Raw genomic sequence first — 21,123 nt, forward strand, 5'->3', positions numbered from 1 at the left:
CATAGATTTAAATGTAACCATATCAATAATTACATTAAATATAAATGACCTAAATATCTCAATTAAAAAGCCAAGATTGGGGCACCTGGGTGGCTCAGACAGTTAAGCATTCAACTTGATTTCAGCTCAGACATGATCTCAGTTCATGAATTTGAGCCCTGCATCAGGCTCTGTGCTGACAGTGCAGAGTCTACATGGGACTCTCCCTCTCTCTCTGTCCCTCCCCCACTCATTCTCTCTCTCTCTCAAAATAAATAAACTTAAAAAGGAAGGAAGGAAGGAAGGAAGGAAGGAAGGAAGGAAGGAAGGAACAAAGAAATAAATAAAAGAAAAAATAAAAGAAATAAAACATAAAGCCAAGATTAGCAAACTAGATTGAAGACAAACAAGACCCACCTATATGCTGCTTACAAGAAAGGTACTGAAAGTAGGTTAAATAAAGACCCAAATAAATTCACTGGAAAAAATGTACCACATTACCACTAAATAAAAAGAAAACTGGAATCTGTGTTAATAACAAACAATTTAAAGAAGCTCATTATATAATGATAAAGGGTCAATGTTATCTCAACAAAAGCAAAAGAAGAATCTAACAAAATCCAATATCCATTCTAGATGAAAGCTAAATAAAGTAAAACTAAAGAGCAACTTTTGTAACCTGATAAAAACCACCTATTTAAAAACACATAGCTAATACACTTGATGGTAAAAGAATGAATGCTTTCTCTGAGATCAGGAACAAGACAGGAAAGCCCACTTTTACATCTATTCACCATTTAACTGCAGGTTCCAGTCAGTTCAGCAAAAAAAAGAAATAAAAGGCATCCAGATTAGAAAGAAAGAAGTAAAACTGTTTTACAGACAACATAATCAATGAAATAAAATTACTTATTATAATGGCATCAAAAATATGAAATATAACATAAATATGATATAACATGAAAATTCTGTACATTTAACAACTACAAAAAATTGCTGAGAAAAATTTAAAACCTTAATAAAGAGATATACACTGTGCTCAAAAAAGTTTACTTCTTCAATATAACTCTAAAGGTTTTATTTCAAATAAGCAACAGCATTGAAAATACTAAAGAAAAAAATTATAACAAAACTCATAATATGCTTCCATAATCCATATAATTTTAGGATCTACAGCTGCTTCTAAATAGTATTACCGCCTTTTTATATCCCTGTTATTCACCAATATTCCAATATACCATAAAATATTCAAATACAGTGTTATATTAACAGAGTAACCTGCTTTAATTCAATACATTATAAGTCCTAGCCACAGCAATCAGAAGAAAAAGAAATAAAAGGTATCCAAATCAGAAAAGTTGTCACTATTTGTAGGTAACAAGATACTACATATAGAAAAACTTAAAAGACTCCACGAAAAACTATTAGAATAAATTCAATAAAGCTGCAAGATACAAAATTAAAATGTTCTCTTTCTATGAACTATTAATGAACTGTCAGAAAGAGAAATTAAGAAAACAATCCCATTTACAATTGCACCATAAGAATAAAATATCTAGAAGTAGATTTAACCAAGGTGGTGAAAAACCTGTACTCTGAAAACTATAAAACATTGATGAAAGAAATTAAAGATGACACAAATAAATCGAAAGATATACCATGCTCATGGATTAGAAGAATTAATATTGTTAAAATGTCCATACTATCCAAAGCAATCTACAGATTCAATTCAATCCCTACCAAAATACCAATGACATTTTTCACAGGACTAGAATAAATACATAATCCTAAAATTTGTAAGGAACCATAAAAACCCTGAATAGCCAAAGCAATCTTGAGAAAGAACAAAAAAGCTGGAGGTATATAATGTTCCAAATGTAAACAATACTACAAAGCTATAGTAGTCAAAGCTATATGGTACTGGCACAAAAATGGACACACATATCAATGGAACAGAATAAAGAGCCCTGAAATAAACCCATGATTATACGATCAATTAATCTACAACAAAGAAGGCAAGAAACAATGGAGAAAGAACAGTCTCTTCAATAAAAAATATTGGGAAAATTGGACAACTACATGCAAAACAATGAAACAAGACAACTTTCTTACACCATATACAAAAATAAACTCAGAATAGATGAAAGACTTAAATGTAAGGCCGCAAACCATAAAACTAGAAGAAAACATAGGCAGTAAGCTTTTGGACATCAGTCTGAGCAATATTTTTTTTTGGATGTCTCTTCAGGCAAGGGCAACAAAAGCAAAAATAAACACATGGTACTACATCAAAATAAAAAAGCTTGTGCACAGCAACAAAAACAACAAAAAATCAAAAAACAAAAAGGCAACATACTGAATGGAAGATATTTACAAATGATATAAATGATAAGGGGATATATATCCAAAATATATAAAGAACGCACACAACTCAGTATCAAAAAACAATCTAATTTAAAAATGGGCAGAGCACATGAATAGATATTTCTCCAAAGAAAACATACAGATGGCCAAGAGACACATGAAACATCACTAATCATCAGGGAAATGTAAATCAAAATCACAATGAGATATCATCTCACACCTGTCAGAATGGCTATTATGAAAAAGACAAGAAATAACAAATGTTGGCAAAGATGTGGAGGAAAAGGAACCCTTGTGCATTGCTGGTGGGAATGTAAATTAGTGCAGCTACTATGAAAAACAGTATGGAGGTTCCCTCCGAAATTAAAAATACAACTGCCATATGATCCAGCAATTCCATCCCTTGATATGTATCTGAAGAAAACAAAAACACTAATTAAAAAAGATATATGCACCCCTATGTTCACTGCAGCATTATTTACAATAGCCAAGATATGGAATCAACCTAAGCATTCATCCACAGATGAATGGATAAAGCTGTAGTATATATACAATGGAAAATTACTCAACCACAAAAAAGAATCAAATCTTGTCATTTGCAACAACATGGATGGACCTAGAGGGTATTATACTAAGTGAAATAAGTCAGAGAAATACATATAATCTCACTTACATGTGGAATCTAAAAACAAAACAAATGAATAAAACAAGATAGAACAGACTCTTAGATACAGAGAACAGTCTGGTGGTTGCTAAGGAAGAGGGGTGGAGGGCGAAATAGGGGAAGGGATTAAAAGGTACAAACTTCTAGTTATAAGATAAATAATATGTGAGGAAGCAATGTATAGCACAGGGAACAGAGTTAATAACATTATGAAAACTTCATATGGTGACAGATGGCAGCTACATCACTTTGTAATGCAAAGAAATGCTAAATCACTATGTTGTACATCTGAAATTAATATAATGTTGAATGTCAACTACCAAAAAAAAAAAAAAAAAAAAAAACAGTGACCCTGCTTAAATTTAACCATTGTCTGACAAAGAAGGCACTATGTAAGAGCTTGAAATGTACAATTTGCCAGCTGATATAAAAAAGTTCTAGATTAGCAAATGAAAAGTAATCTACAGATGGCTATATACAATTCAGAGAAGTCAGCTGAATAAAAGGTGGAAACTATCTGCACTTAAAATTAGGCTAACTGAAGCCTTTTGAATGTTCTGCCATAATTCAACATTAAATACAGTCCTGAGTTGTTATGGTTTCATTATTAAAATAAGTTAACAGTAAGGCTATCATTATCTACCACTCCTAATATGGGTTTCTAGCACCATTCTGGAGGTCCATTACCTAACATTACTTCTAATAATCACATAATCCTGCAAAATAAGTACTATAGTGCCTGTAGTATAAATGAGGAAGCTGGGCTCAAAGAAGTTAACCAATGTGTGCAAAGTAATCAAGGTAAGTGGTGACACCTAAATTCAAAGCTGCCAATGTTGTAGTAAATATCTTTTCATAAACATTAATACGAGAAACAAACTAGGAGCGCCTAGGTGGCTCAGTCGATTAAGCATCCAACTTTGGCTCAGGTCATGATCTCACCAGTTCGTGGGTTTGAGACCCATGTCAGGCTCTGGGCTGACAGCTCAGAGCCTGGAGCTTGCTTCAGATTCTGCGTCTCCTCTCTCTGTCTTTCCCCTGCTCATGCTCTGTCTCTCTCGCTCTCTCAAAAATAAATAAATACTAAAAAAAAAAAAAAAAAAAAAAGAAACAACCTAAGTGTGCATCAACAGAAGACTGGTTAAATAAGTCATGGTTCATCCATAAAAGGGGATAGCAAACAATCACTTAAAGAAAAATGAGGTAGCTTTATAGGTACTGAATATGGGAGGGGACAATATCCAGGATATACTATTAAGTATGTATATTCCCACTGTCCAATACAGTACCCACTGGCTAAATTGTAGTTATTTAAATTTAAATTATTGAGGGGCCCCTGGGTGGCTCAGTCAGTTAAGCGTCCAACTTTGGCTTAGGTCATGATCTTATCGGTTATGAGTTCGAGTCCCATATTTAGCTCTCTGCATTCAGCACAGAGCCTGCTTCAGATCCTCTGTCTTCCTCTCTCTCTGCCCCTCCCCTGCTGGTTCATTTTTTCTCTCTCTAATAAACTTTTAAACTTAAATTATTTAAAATTAAATTTAAAAATTTAGTTCTTCAGTCATACCACCCATATTTCAAGGGCTCAACAGCCACATGTGGCTAGTGGATACCATATTGCACAGCTGCGTATAACATGTTTCTTTGTTCACGGAAGGTGCTACTTGGATAGCACTAATACAGAGTATCTCTAGAAGGACAGAAACTGCTAACAGTGGTTGTTTCTAGAGAAGATGACAGAAATGGCAAGGCACTTATTCAACTTATAAACAGTTCTAACTTCTGAACTCTGTAAGAAGTCATACTACCTATTTAAAAGTAACTACCTATTTAAAACTACTTTGTTCAGTTCTCAAAAAAACTCCTTGATTTATGCTGGTTAGAAGCATAAAAATCTCAGAAGTTCTGAGGCATAACAGATAAGAGATTAAGAGATAGGAAACATCTCTCCAAGATTTCCTAGAAATACTACTGACCTCTGCCTTAACGTCATTAAACATTCATCTATGCCCAATACAATTTGGGATACCAACCAAAAGATTACAGAGTTCTTATTTCAGAGGAATTAAAGGAACGGGGACAGGAAAAAAAATAAAAAGTCAACCAAAACTTATTACAGAGCATTAAAGCTGTGGTCAAAACGCCCAGGGGAAAATTCTATTCTTTTGGGAAGGAAGGCAAAGATCACACTGTCACATCCATTTATACTGTTGTTTAAGGCTCTACATAGGAACACCTAAAAGCAAGTCATTCAGTTCCACTCTGAAATCATTATTTTTTCCTTCAAATGTCATAGTTACTTAATTGCCATATGCCTCAAAAATGGAAACCTGTTGCTTAATCAATGCTATTTATGAACTCCTGGACATTTTTGCCTAGGAGAGGGAAGAAAAGCCAAACCTAAGAATAAAAAGGGCACAGTGGTTAGGTAATCCAAAATAACAAACAACAAAACATTTGAATTGATACTTTTTTCTCACTGGGACAAAGTCCACTCAGAGAGGTTGAAGGGACTGAGGATGATATTAACATATGAAAACAAACCCTGGAAGAAAAATGAATATGAACAAGACCCCAGACATCTGTTTTCCTGCATATGGATACTGTATTGTCATTTCCTCTAGTCTCTCTAGGCCATTCAGATCTAGTCTAGTTCCAGAATGTGGGCTTTCATCGTTGCCTACTGCCTTTCTCAGGGAGTTTAGACAGATCAGAGATCTGTGCCAAGGCAGAGAGAAAGCCAGGCTGGTGTCCACAAAATGACAAAGGCATGAATATGTCCCTACACAAATTGAGGACCAGAGAGGGACTCCATAATCTAACCATATCCACAAGCATTCGAAGAAGTCAACTTACTAAGGAAAACATCCTATAAAATATAAGACCAAGCAGGCACCTGGGTGGCTCAATCGGTTAAGTGTCTGACATCGGCTCATGTCATGATCTCATAGTTTGTGGGTTCAAGCCCTGCATTGGGCTCTGTGCTGGCAGCTCAGAGCCTGGAACCTGCTTTGGATTCTGTGTCTCCCTCTCTATCTGTTCCTCCCCTGCTCGCACTCTGTCTCTCTCTCTCTCTCTCTCTCTCAAAAACAAAGATTAAAAAAAATTTTTTTAATTATAAGACCAAGCAAGGAAGATATGGCACAGTGAGAAAAAAACATATGACAGTTATTCCAGAAATCTATATTTCCAAATTACTAAACAAATCTTAAAATGTAATAATTACCAGTAAGTAATTTAAATCCTAAAAAATATACAAGACAGATGTTCAATTCATTCCATACAACTGGTACATGTAGAAATCTCAACACTTAAGTGGCCTCAGACTACTCTACATTTATTTAAGGGAGGGAGACATTTGAAAATGAATGTATGTTACCAGGAAAGCACAAAGAAACTTGCCAGTGTGTGCCAGCTTCATGGCCCATGGGCAATGAGCATCGCCTGCTTGTGCCAGTCAGATCTCCAACCAACGTTACTGTGCAGGCCATTAAAGAAGCTGTTAATACTCTGGTTTAAAAACCAATCTCAGCACAGGGCAGAGCAGCAGATTAAGCAGAACTTTACATCAGTGGCAGGTCTCCCAAGTTCTCTTGATGCCACAGAATTCATAAGTGGGATCAGTATGTTCTAAAAAAACATGGTACTGCAAAAGGAAAAAAAAGGTTCCACAGCATCAAGCAGTGTAATACTTGAAACCTCATCATCAAAGTGACAGTTTTCAAGTGCCATTTATGATGCCCTAGTCTGGAAACATCCCAGCTAACCCATCTGATCAAAAATTTCACAGATGGAAGCACTTGATGGCTAATTGGCAAGTCTATTATTCAAATAAAACAGCTCTCTGTACCTCTTCTTTCATTATTACAAGTCAAGGTACAACAAGACTGGTCATTCAAATTTGCTTAGTAAAGAGCGTCTTTCCAAAAGTAATTTTTTTAATATAACAACTTTATTTTGGCAGTCAATTTAGAGCACTAATCAATTTCTGAATAGTAAGGAAAATGTTTTATAAACTAAAAGGAGAAAGGAACATAAACCTTCTTTAAAAAGTTGTCCTATTTGTATACTCTGCTTTTGCCAATATATCAAGGTATACATTATCATAGGGAATAAAATGAAATAAGCAGTCAAACCCTAAATATTCTTAAAACATGAAATTGACATTACATGTCACAATAAAGAAAAATCCTCTCAAATATTTTAGGTTTCCTAAAAATTTAAAAAGCAAGCATCTTACTCTTCACCTACATTTTGCAATAAAAATTTCCAGACTAATTAAGATTTTTTAATTTATGAAGCAAGTAGCCAATGACAACACTATAAGATTATCTACCTGATATAGATGTTGTTGATATAGAATAGACTTTGGCATCAGACTTGTGTTCCAAGTCTAACTTCACTTCTTAGTTCTGTGACTCAACCCTTTAATACAGGAATAATTATCCCTATTCATATAGGATTGTTATGAGGATTAAATGAGGAGATTAAGTACATAGAACAGCTCACATCAAAACATAGGAAGCATTCGGCATTTGTCCATATTCGGTATAAGACCACTTCTATAAATTCTAGGGGAATCCTGATAACTGTAAAAATATGTGGTTTCTCTTTATGGATCCATACACTTGCCCTAGACCCCACTGACAATTACATTCCCTCTTCGGAGTATTTGGCTATCTCCCTACATTGCTACAATTTTCACAGCCCTCAAGGAAACCCCTAAGGAAGAGCCTTGTTGAAAGACTGAACTATAAAATGTTCAAAGATCTCATTTAGTCTATAACACAGAAATTAGGGGAGTGCCTAGGTGGCTCAGTAGGTTGAGCATCCATCCAACTGTTGATTTTGGCTCAGGTCACGATCCCAGGGTTGTAGGATCAAGCCCTGCTCAGTGTGGAGCCTGCTCAATATTCTCTCTCTCTCTCTCTCTCTCTCTCTCTCTCTCTCTCTCTCTCTCTCTCTCTCTCCTGCCCCCTTCCCCATTTCACGTTCTCTCTCACTCTCTCTAAAATAAAAAATTAAAAATAAAAAATTAAAAAAATTTAAATAGAAATCAGAGGGTAAAATGGGAAGGAAATAATAGCCTGAAACTGTGGAACCAGGTGCAAACTAAAGTAAAATCAAAATGGTCTCCCTACACTGGCTATTTAAAGATAACAAAAACATATTCTACTAGGTAATGAAATAAGCAGTTTCTATGAAGTAAAAGAACACCTTTTCTATAAAACATTAAAGGGTGCCTCACCAAAACTAGATTTTGTTAGTTTATCTACTTTTGATTGGCATTTTGCTTTCAATTAATTACTTAGGCTCTGGTGTTTAGAATGCTAGAGAACAAAGAACTAATTAACAGAGAGCTACCATAGGCAGGTAAGAATGTATTTGGGTGAAAAGAGGGAAAATGTACACAGGAGTAAGAGAAAAGTGTAACTATCAAAATCATTAATTTATTCTTTATTGTCCCTAAGCCTTCCCATTGTGCTCAACATAGGCATTCAGTGTCCCGGCAGGAAGAGCCTGTGAAACCACCAGCAGTGTGAAGAGCAGCGCTGGGAAGCTGCCTGAGGGAGACTATTGCCCTGCTCTGGTGGCATATGCTTCCCAGGCACTCAACCCAGATAACATCCCACAAAGAACCACCTTGAATGTGTTGTGGGAGAGAACACTAACCATACCTGTCCAGATTTTAAATGAGTATTAGTATTTTATCTAGAGAACTGTCCAAATGGTAATATGACCTGAAAAGTTACAAGTTACATCACAAAAGTTTAAAACTGGAAACCCAAAGATCAGTGCTCCAAATGAGCAAGACGGCCAATAAATCAAATATGCAAAACAATGTTGAGGGTAGGGAAGAAAACGACATACACCAGATTTTCAAGATCGTAACATCCCACACATTTGGCATATTGAGATTACATTGCAATATCTTAGTTTCCTATATTAAACAGGGGTATCTTCTCTTATTTCTCATCCCATATACTTTTCTACCAAAAATGGTATCAAATGTCTTGGTCCGTCATATATTTGACTTCAAATTTAAAATTTTAATGTTTCATTTTTCCTCATAATTTTGATGCTCTATTTCATCAGAATGTAAGTTTGGAAGATAATCTCACTGTAGTTGAAAATAACTGCTCCCCGGGCCACCTGGGTGGCTCAGTCGGTTTGAGCATCCAACTCTTGATTTCAGCTAAGGTCATCATCTCACGGTTGTGGGGTTCAAGCCCCACATCGGGCTCTGTGCTGACAGTGTGAAGCCTGCCTAGGATTCTCTCTCTCTGCCCCTCCCCGCTCACACTGTCCCCTATCTCTCTCAAAATAAATAAATAAATAAACTTAAAAAAATGGAAAAAAAATTTTAATTAAAAGAAAAAGAAAAAAGAAAGAAGAAAACAACTGCTCCCCTTAAAGAACTCAAACAAAACCATTTATGTGTAATTTCACATCAAATTAGAAGTTTAACATTCACAAGTGTCAAAGATCTTTCCCCTTGAAAGACCACTCACTAGAAAGTTCAAACAAGATGACAGAGAGTAACCACAATGCACCCGCCAGGAATTTGTTTTCCTTTTACTTGAGAACTCTCAAGAGTAGATTTGAGACCTCTCAAGAGCACCACATTTTTCATGGGGCTTAATATCTATTCAGCAGAATTACATTACAATGACAACTAGAAAGAGTATGCTCTAATTAGCTTGCTACTGACCTGACCCTTCCTAATTTTCTACAGTAGAAACACCAGCTCAAGTACATGAATAATTAGGAACTATACTTTAAAAATAATAGAATTATTACCTGGCAAGCACAGCAAATGAAAAAAAATAAAGGCATATTATATTTTTGCTTTGTTTCTAAAGCAAAATCACTATTTATTTGTAGTTAAGCAAAGAAAACAAATACAATTTCTTGACCCTTCCCTACTTCTTAATAGGCAGAAAAATGGCCAAATTAATCTACCAATGTTTAGAAGGCCTCTTTGTAAGTGTTCAGAGGATCACCTAAGGATAGAATACTCAAAGAATCAAAGAAAAAAAAAAGGTAACCAGAAGCATCCATCAGTATATAAAAGTTGTCAAAACAAGCTAAAGAGCTCAAGGAACATATAAAAAAAGCCTTTTATGAAAATCTGTAATTTATCTTAAAATAGTGCTGTAGTAGCCTTTTTGTCTCTGCTTCCATTCTTGCCATCTTACCTCTCCTCTCCAGAGTACCCAGGTTTTTAAAAAATGTTTCAAGCATTAACTCCTTTGCTGAAAAATCTCTAATGATTTCCCAACTCAGTTGGAAAAGCATCTTATACAAGGCCCTACATAGTCTAGCCTCTGGCAACCTCTCTAGATTTATATGGAATGCCTAAGCAAGGCATGAAAAAGAAGTACTGAAAAATAAATTAAGATGCATTTCTGGTTTTGTTTTACTTGGTGACTTTTTAAAAAAAGTACTAAAGGAGGGGTGCCTGGGTGGCTCAGTCAGTTAAGCGTCCGACTTCGGCTCAGGTCATGATCTCACAGTTTGTGGGTCCAAGCCTCGAGTCAGGCTCTGTGCTGACAGCTCGGAGCCTGGTGCCTGCTTTGGATTCTGTGTCTCCCTCTCTCTCTCAAAAATAAATCAGCATTTAAAAAAGTACAAGAAAATGTTATTTAACGTCATTTAGTGGTACTCACTGACTTGTTCTTTTGCTTATTTTTTGTTTGTTCATTTGTCTATGAAGAAGAGAGAACAGAGGCACCTGGGTGGCTCAGTCGGTTAAGTTTCTGACTTTTGGTTTCTGCTCAGGTCATGACTGATCTCACAGTTCGTGAGATCGAGCCCCACATCGGGCTCTTCTGCACTGTCAGAGCTTGGGATTCTCTCCCTCTCTCTGGCTCTCCCCCACTTTCACTTGTGCTCTCTCTCTCAAAACAAACAAATAACTTTAAAAATTAAAAAAAATAAAAGTAAAAATAAAAAACAGTATATATAAGTAAAAGTTCCTTTTACCTCCCTCCCTTCTCATGAATTTGTGTTGGTTTATCTAGGCCTAAGGTAGTTGCTAGCTACATGTAACAATAAATTTAATTAAAATTAAAAATTCAGATCACACTCGGCATACTTCATGGACTGAACAGCTACACGAGGCTACTAAATTTAAATTAATTGAAATTAAGTAAAATTTAAAATTCAGTTCTTCAGTTGTTCTACTCACATTTCAAGTGCTTAACAGCCAAATACGGCTAGTGGCTATTGTACTAGAGTCCATACAGAATATTTCCATCATTGCAGAAAGCTCTACTCGATAGTGTTGCTGTAGTATTTGTTATACTTTTACTTAAGTTACGTACCCTTTAAAAAAGTATTGTGTTTTAAATTAACATTAATGCTTTCATATTGTATGTCTCTACAACCTGACTTTTTCCCTTAATATGTTTATAAGTCTAAGAATCTAGTCCATTTTAACTGGAGTATAATAATTCCATTCCATTATATTCCAGTAACACATTTTCCCACAGACAGAAATTTAGGTGGTTTGCAATTTTTCAATAATCTAAACAATGTCACAATAAATATCCTTAAACATGTGTCCTGACGCACGTGTGTGAGAATTTCTCTAAAGTGAATAAATGGAATTGCTGAGTCACAGAAGTCAGGGCATTTTCAATTTTACTACATACCCGTCAAATTAATTTCCAAAGTGACTTCAAGCATTTACACTCCATACACAGTGTGTTCATTCAACGTATATTTATGGTTCTCTATTTGCCACGTAATGTTCTAAAACACTGATACACAATCCTTAACCAATTCCCACACCCATACTGCACACCCACACCTAACCAAAGGGAAAAAACTTACGTGAAAATCTTTGCTTTCCAAAATCTTAACACTTAACAGACTTTTGTTTTTAAAAAACTCTAATACTTGTTCTAATTTTCATTTCTGTGATGTACCGTGAAGCTGAGTATCTTTTCCTACTTGCTGGCAGTTCTTGTTCTACAAATTGCCATTACATGTTCTTTCTTCTGAGGTTGTCTTTTATTGTCTTACTGATTTATGGTTCTGCTAAATGTGTTGCAGACAAATGTGTTACAAACATCTTCTCTATCCCTTGTCTTTTAAGTTTGTTTCTACAGTCTTTGTTGGGGCAAGAGATAGTAATGTACTGAAGCAGTCAAATTAGCAACCTTATGAGTTTTGCTTTCCTATTCTGAGGTCATAAAGGCAAAATTTTCTTCTAAATTTTATGGGGTCTGTCTACTGTGTGACTGACACGTTAGTTTATTTAATCCTTTTAAGAAACATCTATGGTAGGTATTAATCTCATTATAAAAATACAGTAATTGAAAATTTTATTGTGGTAAAAAACACACAACACAAAATTTATCATTTAAACAGTTTTAAGTATACAATTCTATGGCTTTAAGTACATTCACACATTCACATTATTGTGCCACCAACACCACTATCCATTTCCAGAATTTTTTAATCTTCCCAAATTGAAACCCTGTACCCATTAAACACTAACAACCACATCACTAGGTCTCCCAACCCCTTACAACAACCACTCTACCTTCTGTCTCAGTGAATTTGACTAGTACTTCATATAAGCAGAATCACTCAATATTTGTCCTTTTGTGACTGGCTTATTTCACCTAGCATCATGTCTTCAAGGTTTATCCATGTTGAATTTGGTATGTCAGATTTTTCCTTCCTTTTTAAGGCTGAATAATATTCCGTAGCATGTACATATCACATTTGTTTATCTACTCATCTATCAGTAAGATACAAGTTGTTTCCACCTTTTGGCCACTGTGAATAATGCTATGACCATCGGTGTACAAAAATCTTTGAGTCCCAGCTTTCAATTCTTTGGGATATATAAGCAGAAATAGAATTACTGTGTCATATGGTAATGCTACATTTAATTTTTTGAGGAACCACCATACTGTTTTCCACAGAGGTAACATAATTTTATATTCCTACCAGTAATGCACAGGGTTCCAAATTATCTACATCCCAATCAACAACTGTGATTTTCTAGTTGTGTTTGTTGTTGTTGTTTTGTTTTGTTTTGGGATAACAGTCATCCTAATTGGTGTGTCTTCCAAACTTATAAAGTTTGATTTTCATAGTCATGTCTTCAATCCATGTGCTATACATCTTTGTATACAGAATAAAGTAGGAATCTACTATTAGTTTTCCCCCAATATAGAAAGCCACTTGTTCCAGCATCATTTAATGAACAGGCCTCTCCTTCCTAATTTTTAGTACAATTTCTATCACAAATCAAGTTCCCATATATGCATAATTCTACTTCTGGACTTCTTAATTGACTGCACTGATCTATCTACATACCAATATTATACTACTTGAGGCATATAATATTAAAATATATTTTGATTTTTGGTAGAGCAAGTTTCCTTTTCCTTTCTAACAATTTCTTTGCTATTTTTGGATTATTTTTTTCCTATATGAATTTCATACTTTTTAAAATGTTTATTTTTGAGAGAGATAAAGAGCACCCTTGGGGGGTCGGGAGGGGGAAACAGAGGGGGAGACAGAGGATCCAAAGCAGGCTCTGTGCTGACAGCAGAGGGCCCAATGCAGAGCTCGAACCCATGAACCACGAGATCATGACCTGAACAGAAGCCGGACGCTTAACCAGCTGAACCACCCAGGTACCTACCCACCTATATGAATTTTAGAATCAGTTTTCTAACTCCATGAAAATGCTGGTTGATATTTTTACTGGAACTGCACTGGATTTATGATTAAATTGGAAAACTGGCATCTGATATTAAAACTCCTTATCTATGAAAATGGTATTATTTCTTCATTTATTCCAAGTATTTTTTCCCATTACTATGTTAAGTTAATCCTTTCTATAAAACATTAGACCAAAATTCAAAAGACAAACAACTGAACAAACATTTCTACTCAAAGACCCATGGAAACAGAAAACTCGTTATTAGTTATGTATACAAAAGGCATACACTGCATGGATTTGAGAGTTATAACAAATACACTAGAACACATCCAATTCAGGAACTTATTTTGTTTAAATCACGCTACCTGAAATACTCCTTCAAAATTCAGCTTACATCTCACCACTTTCAGAAAGCCTCCTCTGATCATTCCTCTATAGTATTGTCCATTATTTTTGCATCTGGAAATCACTAAGGGCCTGTATCAGAAAAGATACCGACTGATAACTTACTTATAGGCAACACAGGTCTGCATACGTGCTTAGTTTGGCCTACATCATGTTTCTTAAAACAAAAACCAGAGACCAAAATAATTAGGACATTTCACACAAAAGTCCAGGATTTCTGACTTGCACGTTTTTCATTCCCTCTCAGGGACCCAGCTAACAAAGATCTCCATGCTTCCTTGATTACCAGGACAGGCAAATCATACTTAAAGCTTCCACATAAAAGTGACCTATTAATTTCCAACTCACATTCCATTGGTCAAAGCAAAATCACGTTCAGGCTAACTTAAAAAATGATGGAGAAGTAAAATCCTACTATGTGCCTGAAAGGTTAAAAGTCAGAAGTATTTCATATAATTGAGGACTCTGACTTCAATCTCTTCCTTTCTATCTATTCTGCAAACTACCACTAGAATTACTTTTCAAGAATACAGATTGAATTACCTCGTAACTCTGCTACAAAAAAAAAAAAAAAAAAAATTTCTAAACTATAATGCCTATGGGGAGAAAAAGCAAGAATCAACAGGAATGGCATTCAACCCTTTCACAATCTACTCCAAATTCATTTACCAGATTCTTTCCTCATTGTTTTCCCTTATATTACTTATTCTCCAACATTTTGAATATGTGTTGCCATATACTCATTCCAAAGTTTAGCTCAAACATCATCTTCTCAATTCAGTCTTATTTACCTTTATTGTGTAAAAAGTTAGAAACCCCACATCCACTCTACTTACAAATCATACTGTTTTTAATGAGCACCAGTATCCACTCAAAGTAGTTAATATGTGCCAAGCACTTAAACATAATTGCTATGCATCTACTAAAATGTAAGATACCTAGGTTAAGTAACAATGTTCTTAGAAAATCAATATACTGGCCTAACAATTTCAAATACAAGACAAGCCAACAGATGCTACCGACATTTTACTTAAGAATTCATTTACTTTTGGGGTGCCTGGGTGGCTCAGCTGGCTAAGCATCCCACTCTTCATTTTGGCTCAGGTCATGATCTCATGGTTTGAGTGTTCAAGCCCCACATCAGGCTCTGCACTGACGGTACGGAGCCTGCTTGGGATTCTCTGTCTCTCTCTCTCTCTCCCCCCAAATAAATAAATAATAAAAGAAAAAAAAGAATTCATTTACTTTTTTTTTTTTAATTTTTTTTCAACGTTTATTTATTTTTGGGACAGAGAGAGACAGAGCATGAATGGGGGAGGGGCAGAGAGAGAGGGAGACACAGAATCGGAAACAGGCTCCAGGCTCTGAGCCATCAGCCCAGAGCCTGATGCGGGGCTCGAACTCACGGACCGCGAGATCGTGACCTGGCTGAAGTCGGACGCTTAACCGACTGCGCCACCCAGGCGCCCCTCATTTACTTTTAAGCTTGAGAAGATTAAAATCTGAAAAGACTGCCCTGTTTCTAAAGCTAAAATAGACCCAAAGACTTAAACTAAAACTTTAAGAGACTGGAGATTATGCTTTAGCTATACCTATCTCTTGAGTTTTGTCCTCACAGCTTGCAGAAAGGTTAGTAGTCAAGACCTAAGTTGGGATAGTTATAAAGACAATCAAGTAGCCAAATTTACAACAGTACATGCATTTAATAAATCATTTCACGTCTTACAGTAATTTCATGTTTGTAAGCACGTTAGCAAATAAAAAAAATACATTTGAAATTTAAAGCCACTAGTTTACAAATTTTAATAGTTCTAATAAAACATCTGCTTGTTTCTACTTCAAATTACTGATAGGTTTATATAGGAGACTGTGGATAGATTTAATGATGTTAGCCTATCACTGTTCAAGTATTAACATTTAAAAATGTAATATTTAGGGGCGCCTGGGTGGCTCAGTCGGTTAAGCGTCTGACTTCGGCTCAGGTCATGATCTCACAGTTCGTGGGTTCGAGCCCCGCATCAGGCTCTGGGCTGACAGCCCAGAGCCTGGAGCCTGTTTCAGATTCTGTGTCTCCCTCTCTCTCTGCCCCTCCCCTGTTCACGCTCTGTCTCTGTCTCAAGAATAAATAAACATTTAAAAAAAAGTTTTTTTTAATGTAATATTTAAAAAAAATAAAGCTTCTAGTTGTTTTGTAGGTATGGACACAATAATGAAGAACTAGGAAAAAGTACCAAGGTAAAGTTTTAATAAAGACATTGTGAACAGTTTTAAAATAATGAAGCCCAGTGAAAAGGGAACTAAAGTAGGCCAATAGATTTGGCAATTTGAGCAATTCCAAAATAGTAATGCAAGAGGCCAGTATATAACCTCACAAGAGTCGATAAAGGTAAGGAAGTAGAATCTTTGAGTATAAGCTGTTGCTTTAGAAATTTTAGAAATAAATGTAAGAAAAGGCTTAATGGCAGAATGCAGTGAAGTTTTGTTGTTTCTGGATACAGAAGACAAACATTTTTGTAGGCAGAGAAAGGGGTCAATTGAAAAGAGCAAAGTTTCAAGAGAGGATGGGATCAGAGAATAAGTGGAAAAATTAGCCATGGAGAAAAGAAAATCACTTAATTTCAGAGACAGTTAAGAGTTGTTAAGATGAAGAACTCTGTTCTGTTCGTAGTCTCATGTTTTAAAAGGGCCATCTGCAAACTTACCAGCAAGTATTCTGCCCCTATTTATAACAACATTATGACTTTTCTGTTAAATAGTAAGAAAGTAACACTCCCCATTTATTTTTGGAGGGATAAAGCAGCTTATGTCTCCTTTTTTACTTTTATTGGCTACTATCCATTATTGAATGGAAAGAGTAGTTATTACCAATCCAAATATCTTTGTCTTTATTAAAAATAAACAATACACAACATTTTATTCCTGTTTATTGAAAAGTAACACACATTTGTTATGATAACATTATTTGTTATTATAACACTTGTTGCAAAAGTAACACTTAAGTATTTGTCAAATAAGTCTAGAACAAGAGTAAAATAAAATGTTAAGAAAAAAATTAATCATTCATTGCACACTAGTATTAGATAAAGGAGATATCACAGAAATTAGCACTCCACAAATTCTCCTTTAAGAGTTTGTCATCTAACTGGGAAGATGAAACACATACATGAAATAACAGATTCTCAAACAACATATTTTTAAGTTCAAAAAAGAATACAGAGGACACATGAGGCGATTAAGTATCAGAAACCAAGGAGAAGTTATTGAACCAAACTTAAGTTTTTCACTTACTGCAAAGGTTTGCAGTGGTCACTGAGATACAATATAGCTCAATCTGTGGTCAATAAAACCTTATTTCACGTCCAGAAATTTCCCCAGCATGGATTTGGATTTCCAGCATGGATATATAATTTATTGCATCTAATGCTTAAGAAAAATTACTTTGGTATTTAAATTTGCTGCAACTTCTACTAAGGCAAAAAAAGAAAAAGAATTCTACTAAGGCAATTACCATTGCCTACATTTTGCAGGTAAAACTGCAGTACCTACATACTACCTCAGCTCACTTCTGACACTTTCATATGCCTTAATGTTGTTATTGCTCATTTCAGAATACATTAGGGAATTCTAGAAGTTATCTAGAATGCTTATAAAAGTATGGACACAGCTTTGGAAGGGTCAAATTCAGAGAGGCTCAGGCCTCTTAGAATGGATTACACAGCTCTTACAAAAATGAAGAATCATAAAGAAACATGCTGACAGTAAATGAACCTGAGAAATATTCAACACTAATAAAAGTAAAAACAGCTGATGTCTACACAAGGATGCAATACAGAATCACAAAATGATTCCAGTTTTCTAACAGGAGAAAGTTTATTAGTAGAAGCCATAATAGATCTACTCAAGGAATTTGGGTAAAAGTGCCTCCACACTGAAAATACCATGAAATCCCAAACAAAACTTTCCTTCACCAAATACAAACTACTTTAAATGAAGGAAGACAAACTCACTGCCAGTGATACGGAAATGAGGGAAAGCTGGTAACTAAAAAAAAGGGTTATAAAGATAGGTTATAAAAATATTCTCGGGTCTACAAACCAGCCCCAACAGAAGGCAAAAATAATAATAATAATAATTATAATAATAATAATAATAATAAATAAAAATAATTAAAAAAAATATTCCCAGGGGTGCCTGGCTGGCTCAGTCAGAAGAGCATGCAAGTCTTGATCTCAGGGTTGTGGGTTCAAGCCCCACACTGGGTGTAGAGATTACTAAGAAAATAAATAAACTTTAGGAAAAAAAAATTCCCAAAATTTGGTCATTAAACAACATATTACATAAAAGTCTCAGGAAAAGAATAACACATAGTTATCACTTTTGTGAATGGAGGACTGGAAAGATAATCAGTGCAGAACTCAAAAAATGGCAAAAGTTTCTTCTTCAGCTAAAAGTAGAATAAATACTTTGAGACAAAAAAAAAAAAATCTATCTACAGACTATTTGCCCAACAGCATGAAGGTAAATATAGTATTAAAAGTGAAAACAAATTTAGTTTTAATAGGAATGTAAGAAACCGTATATACCAAATTTAAAAAACAAAAGAGATATTACATATTAATTCACCCATGTATCATAACTACTATAAGGAATCCATCAGTTTTAAAATTGTACATACAAACATTCTATGGGTCAGTTTTCTCAATGTTGCCAAGAGGATGCCATGTTTACTTTTTCATGTGTTACTTCTAAAATCTACATTGTAAACCCAGAAATAAGATATTTTGAGTCCTTTTTTTTTTTTTTTTACTAAAAGGCAAGATTGATAATCTCACATACACTCAAATTTTAAATTAAAAAGTAGAAAATTCTTATTCCTAGGAGAAAATAATTAAGATAATAGAAAATGTTCTCCACATGTTATTTACTGTTACAATACAACAACCAGCAATAAGGTAAGCTTCTTACCATAAGGTTATCTGTGAGACAATTTCTTGGGAGTGATTTCTTTCTCTTTGGGTAACTAGAGAAAGACATGTAGTTTACACACACAAAAAATACTAAAGGTCTATATATACTAACCTGGCCCAGTCCAGGCATACCTCCTCCAAGTCTAAGAAGTCTGTCCATATTTCTAGGAAACAGAAACAAAGGAAAACGTTCCTAAGCACAAAACTGTTTACTCAATTGCTATCTATATAATTCACCTTCAGTCACTCAGTATGTCAAAAATATTGGTGGTAATTACAACACAACATCAGACTTCCTGTTAATTAACACCACATATTAATTCAAGAAGCTGTCTTCCATGCTAATTAACAGACCTTACTTTACTGCTTTGGTTTTGGGTTATCCCCGATTTTAAAGACAAGCAATCTTAGCATACTTTCAAAACTTTGCTATCATTAAGTTAATTATATTTTCTCATTGTTATCTAATAAAGTACCCGAATGAGGAAAAAGTGCCTGAAATGCTTATCATATGTATGATTGAATTTCCTTCAATTTGTCCAGAGTATACAAATAAAAATCCTCACTTTTAAATTAAATTTTAACATCCTCATTAGTAAGTTCTGTGCTAATTAACTTACAGCTTGTCAGTTATCATCAAAACTACATGTGAAAGACATTGTGAGCAGATTATGGATCTCTGAATTAGCATCAAAGCCTTTTTTAAAACGAACTCATTATACTAAAAGAAATATTATAAAGTAAACATTAAATGCATGAAGATAGTGTTCTAGAACCTACGCAGACATTTTGCATTATTTCAGATGTTGTGTAGACATATACCTTTTTCACTGAGGAAATTCAACTGCTGTCTCAATTATAATTTTAGAGTTAATCAATACAAAGATTAATTTTATCAATCTAGAATAACTATAGAAGACATTCTTATAAGCTTGAAAAACTCAGAAGAAATCAAAGAAATAGCAAGAGTACCAATATGGGCTCAAATGAAAAAAAAGAGTAACCAAATGATAAAAAATTAATATCAGTACAGCTAAATGTTGTTAAATGTTAAACATGGCAATGAAGCACTTCTTCTACTTGAAAATCGCTAGTGCCTTAAAATTTCCTTTTCTTTCTAAATCTATGCTTTAGTGGGGCGCCTGGGTGGCTCAGTCGGTTAAGCGTCCGACTTCAACTCAGGTCACGATCTTGCGGTCCAGGAGTTCGAGCCCCGCGTCGGGCTCTGGGCTGATGGCTTGGAGCCTGGAGCCTGCTTCAAATTCTGTCTCCCTCTCTCTCTGCCCCTCCCCTGTTCACGCTCTGTCTCTCTCTGTCTCAAAAATAAATAAACGTTAAAAAAAAAAAAGATTTTTTTTAATAAAAAAAATTAAAAAAAATAAATGTACGCTTTAGAAAATGGTATTACAATTTATATTCTATATTAAATGCTAACAAATTAGTCATCTGTTCATGTTATTTTACTAGTTAGAACTGCTATACAAACTAAAACTTAATAATATACTCAAGATCATTACAGCCTAATCATTTTTGCTGAATCTTGCTAACAATTTACTTCTATATTTAACAATGTTAATACTCTAAACTTTACTCAAGTCCACATATAGGAAACTTGCACAAATGATATAGGCATGGAATTTTCACAAAGTGAATACTCTCCCATAACCACCACCTAGATAAAGAAACAACATTATCAGCACCTAAAAACACCTGTCATGCCCCTTTTTCCAGTCCCTACCACCACGCAAAGATAGAATTCCAACTTCTAATGGCATAAACTAGTTGTTTTTGAATTTTATATAAACAATTTATAAACAACTTTATATCAACAAGTCTGTGAGATTCACAATGGATAAATTCACTTTAAAAAAAGAAAGGCACACAAGAAAACTTGATAGTCCAGATAAAATTTCTGCTTTACAACGTTAACACATCCTCCTAATAGCAACATTTACAAACAAAATCTCCATCAAATTCTCATTAAAATTCCTCAACTCAAATATAGCATTCAATACATGGCACTTTTTAAAGTCTATAAACGGGGGGTGGGGGGA

The 21,123-nt window shown here is 34.8% G+C and overlaps 1 protein-coding gene across 1 annotated transcript in view; it reads right to left on the reverse strand.

Annotated features, from left to right (window-relative positions):
• The window catches only part of PSMD14 (proteasome 26S subunit, non-ATPase 14), a 97,907-nt gene that overhangs the window by 69,269 nt on the left and 7,515 nt on the right, over nt 1-21,123 (reverse strand). The window contains exon 3 of the mRNA XM_047084265.1: nt 19,182-19,233. Within this exon, the coding sequence (XP_046940221.1) occupies nt 19,182-19,229 (48 nt within the window). The 5' untranslated portion in view covers nt 19,230-19,233. The remainder of the gene's footprint in view (nt 1-19,181; nt 19,234-21,123) is intronic.

Source organism: Lynx rufus, unplaced genomic scaffold (genome assembly GCF_022079265.1).
Source record: "Lynx rufus isolate CCGP_SWC_20201006 ecotype Redwood Valley unplaced genomic scaffold, mLynRuf1.p SCAF_2, whole genome shotgun sequence".
Taxonomy (NCBI): domain Eukaryota; kingdom Metazoa; phylum Chordata; class Mammalia; order Carnivora; family Felidae; genus Lynx; species Lynx rufus.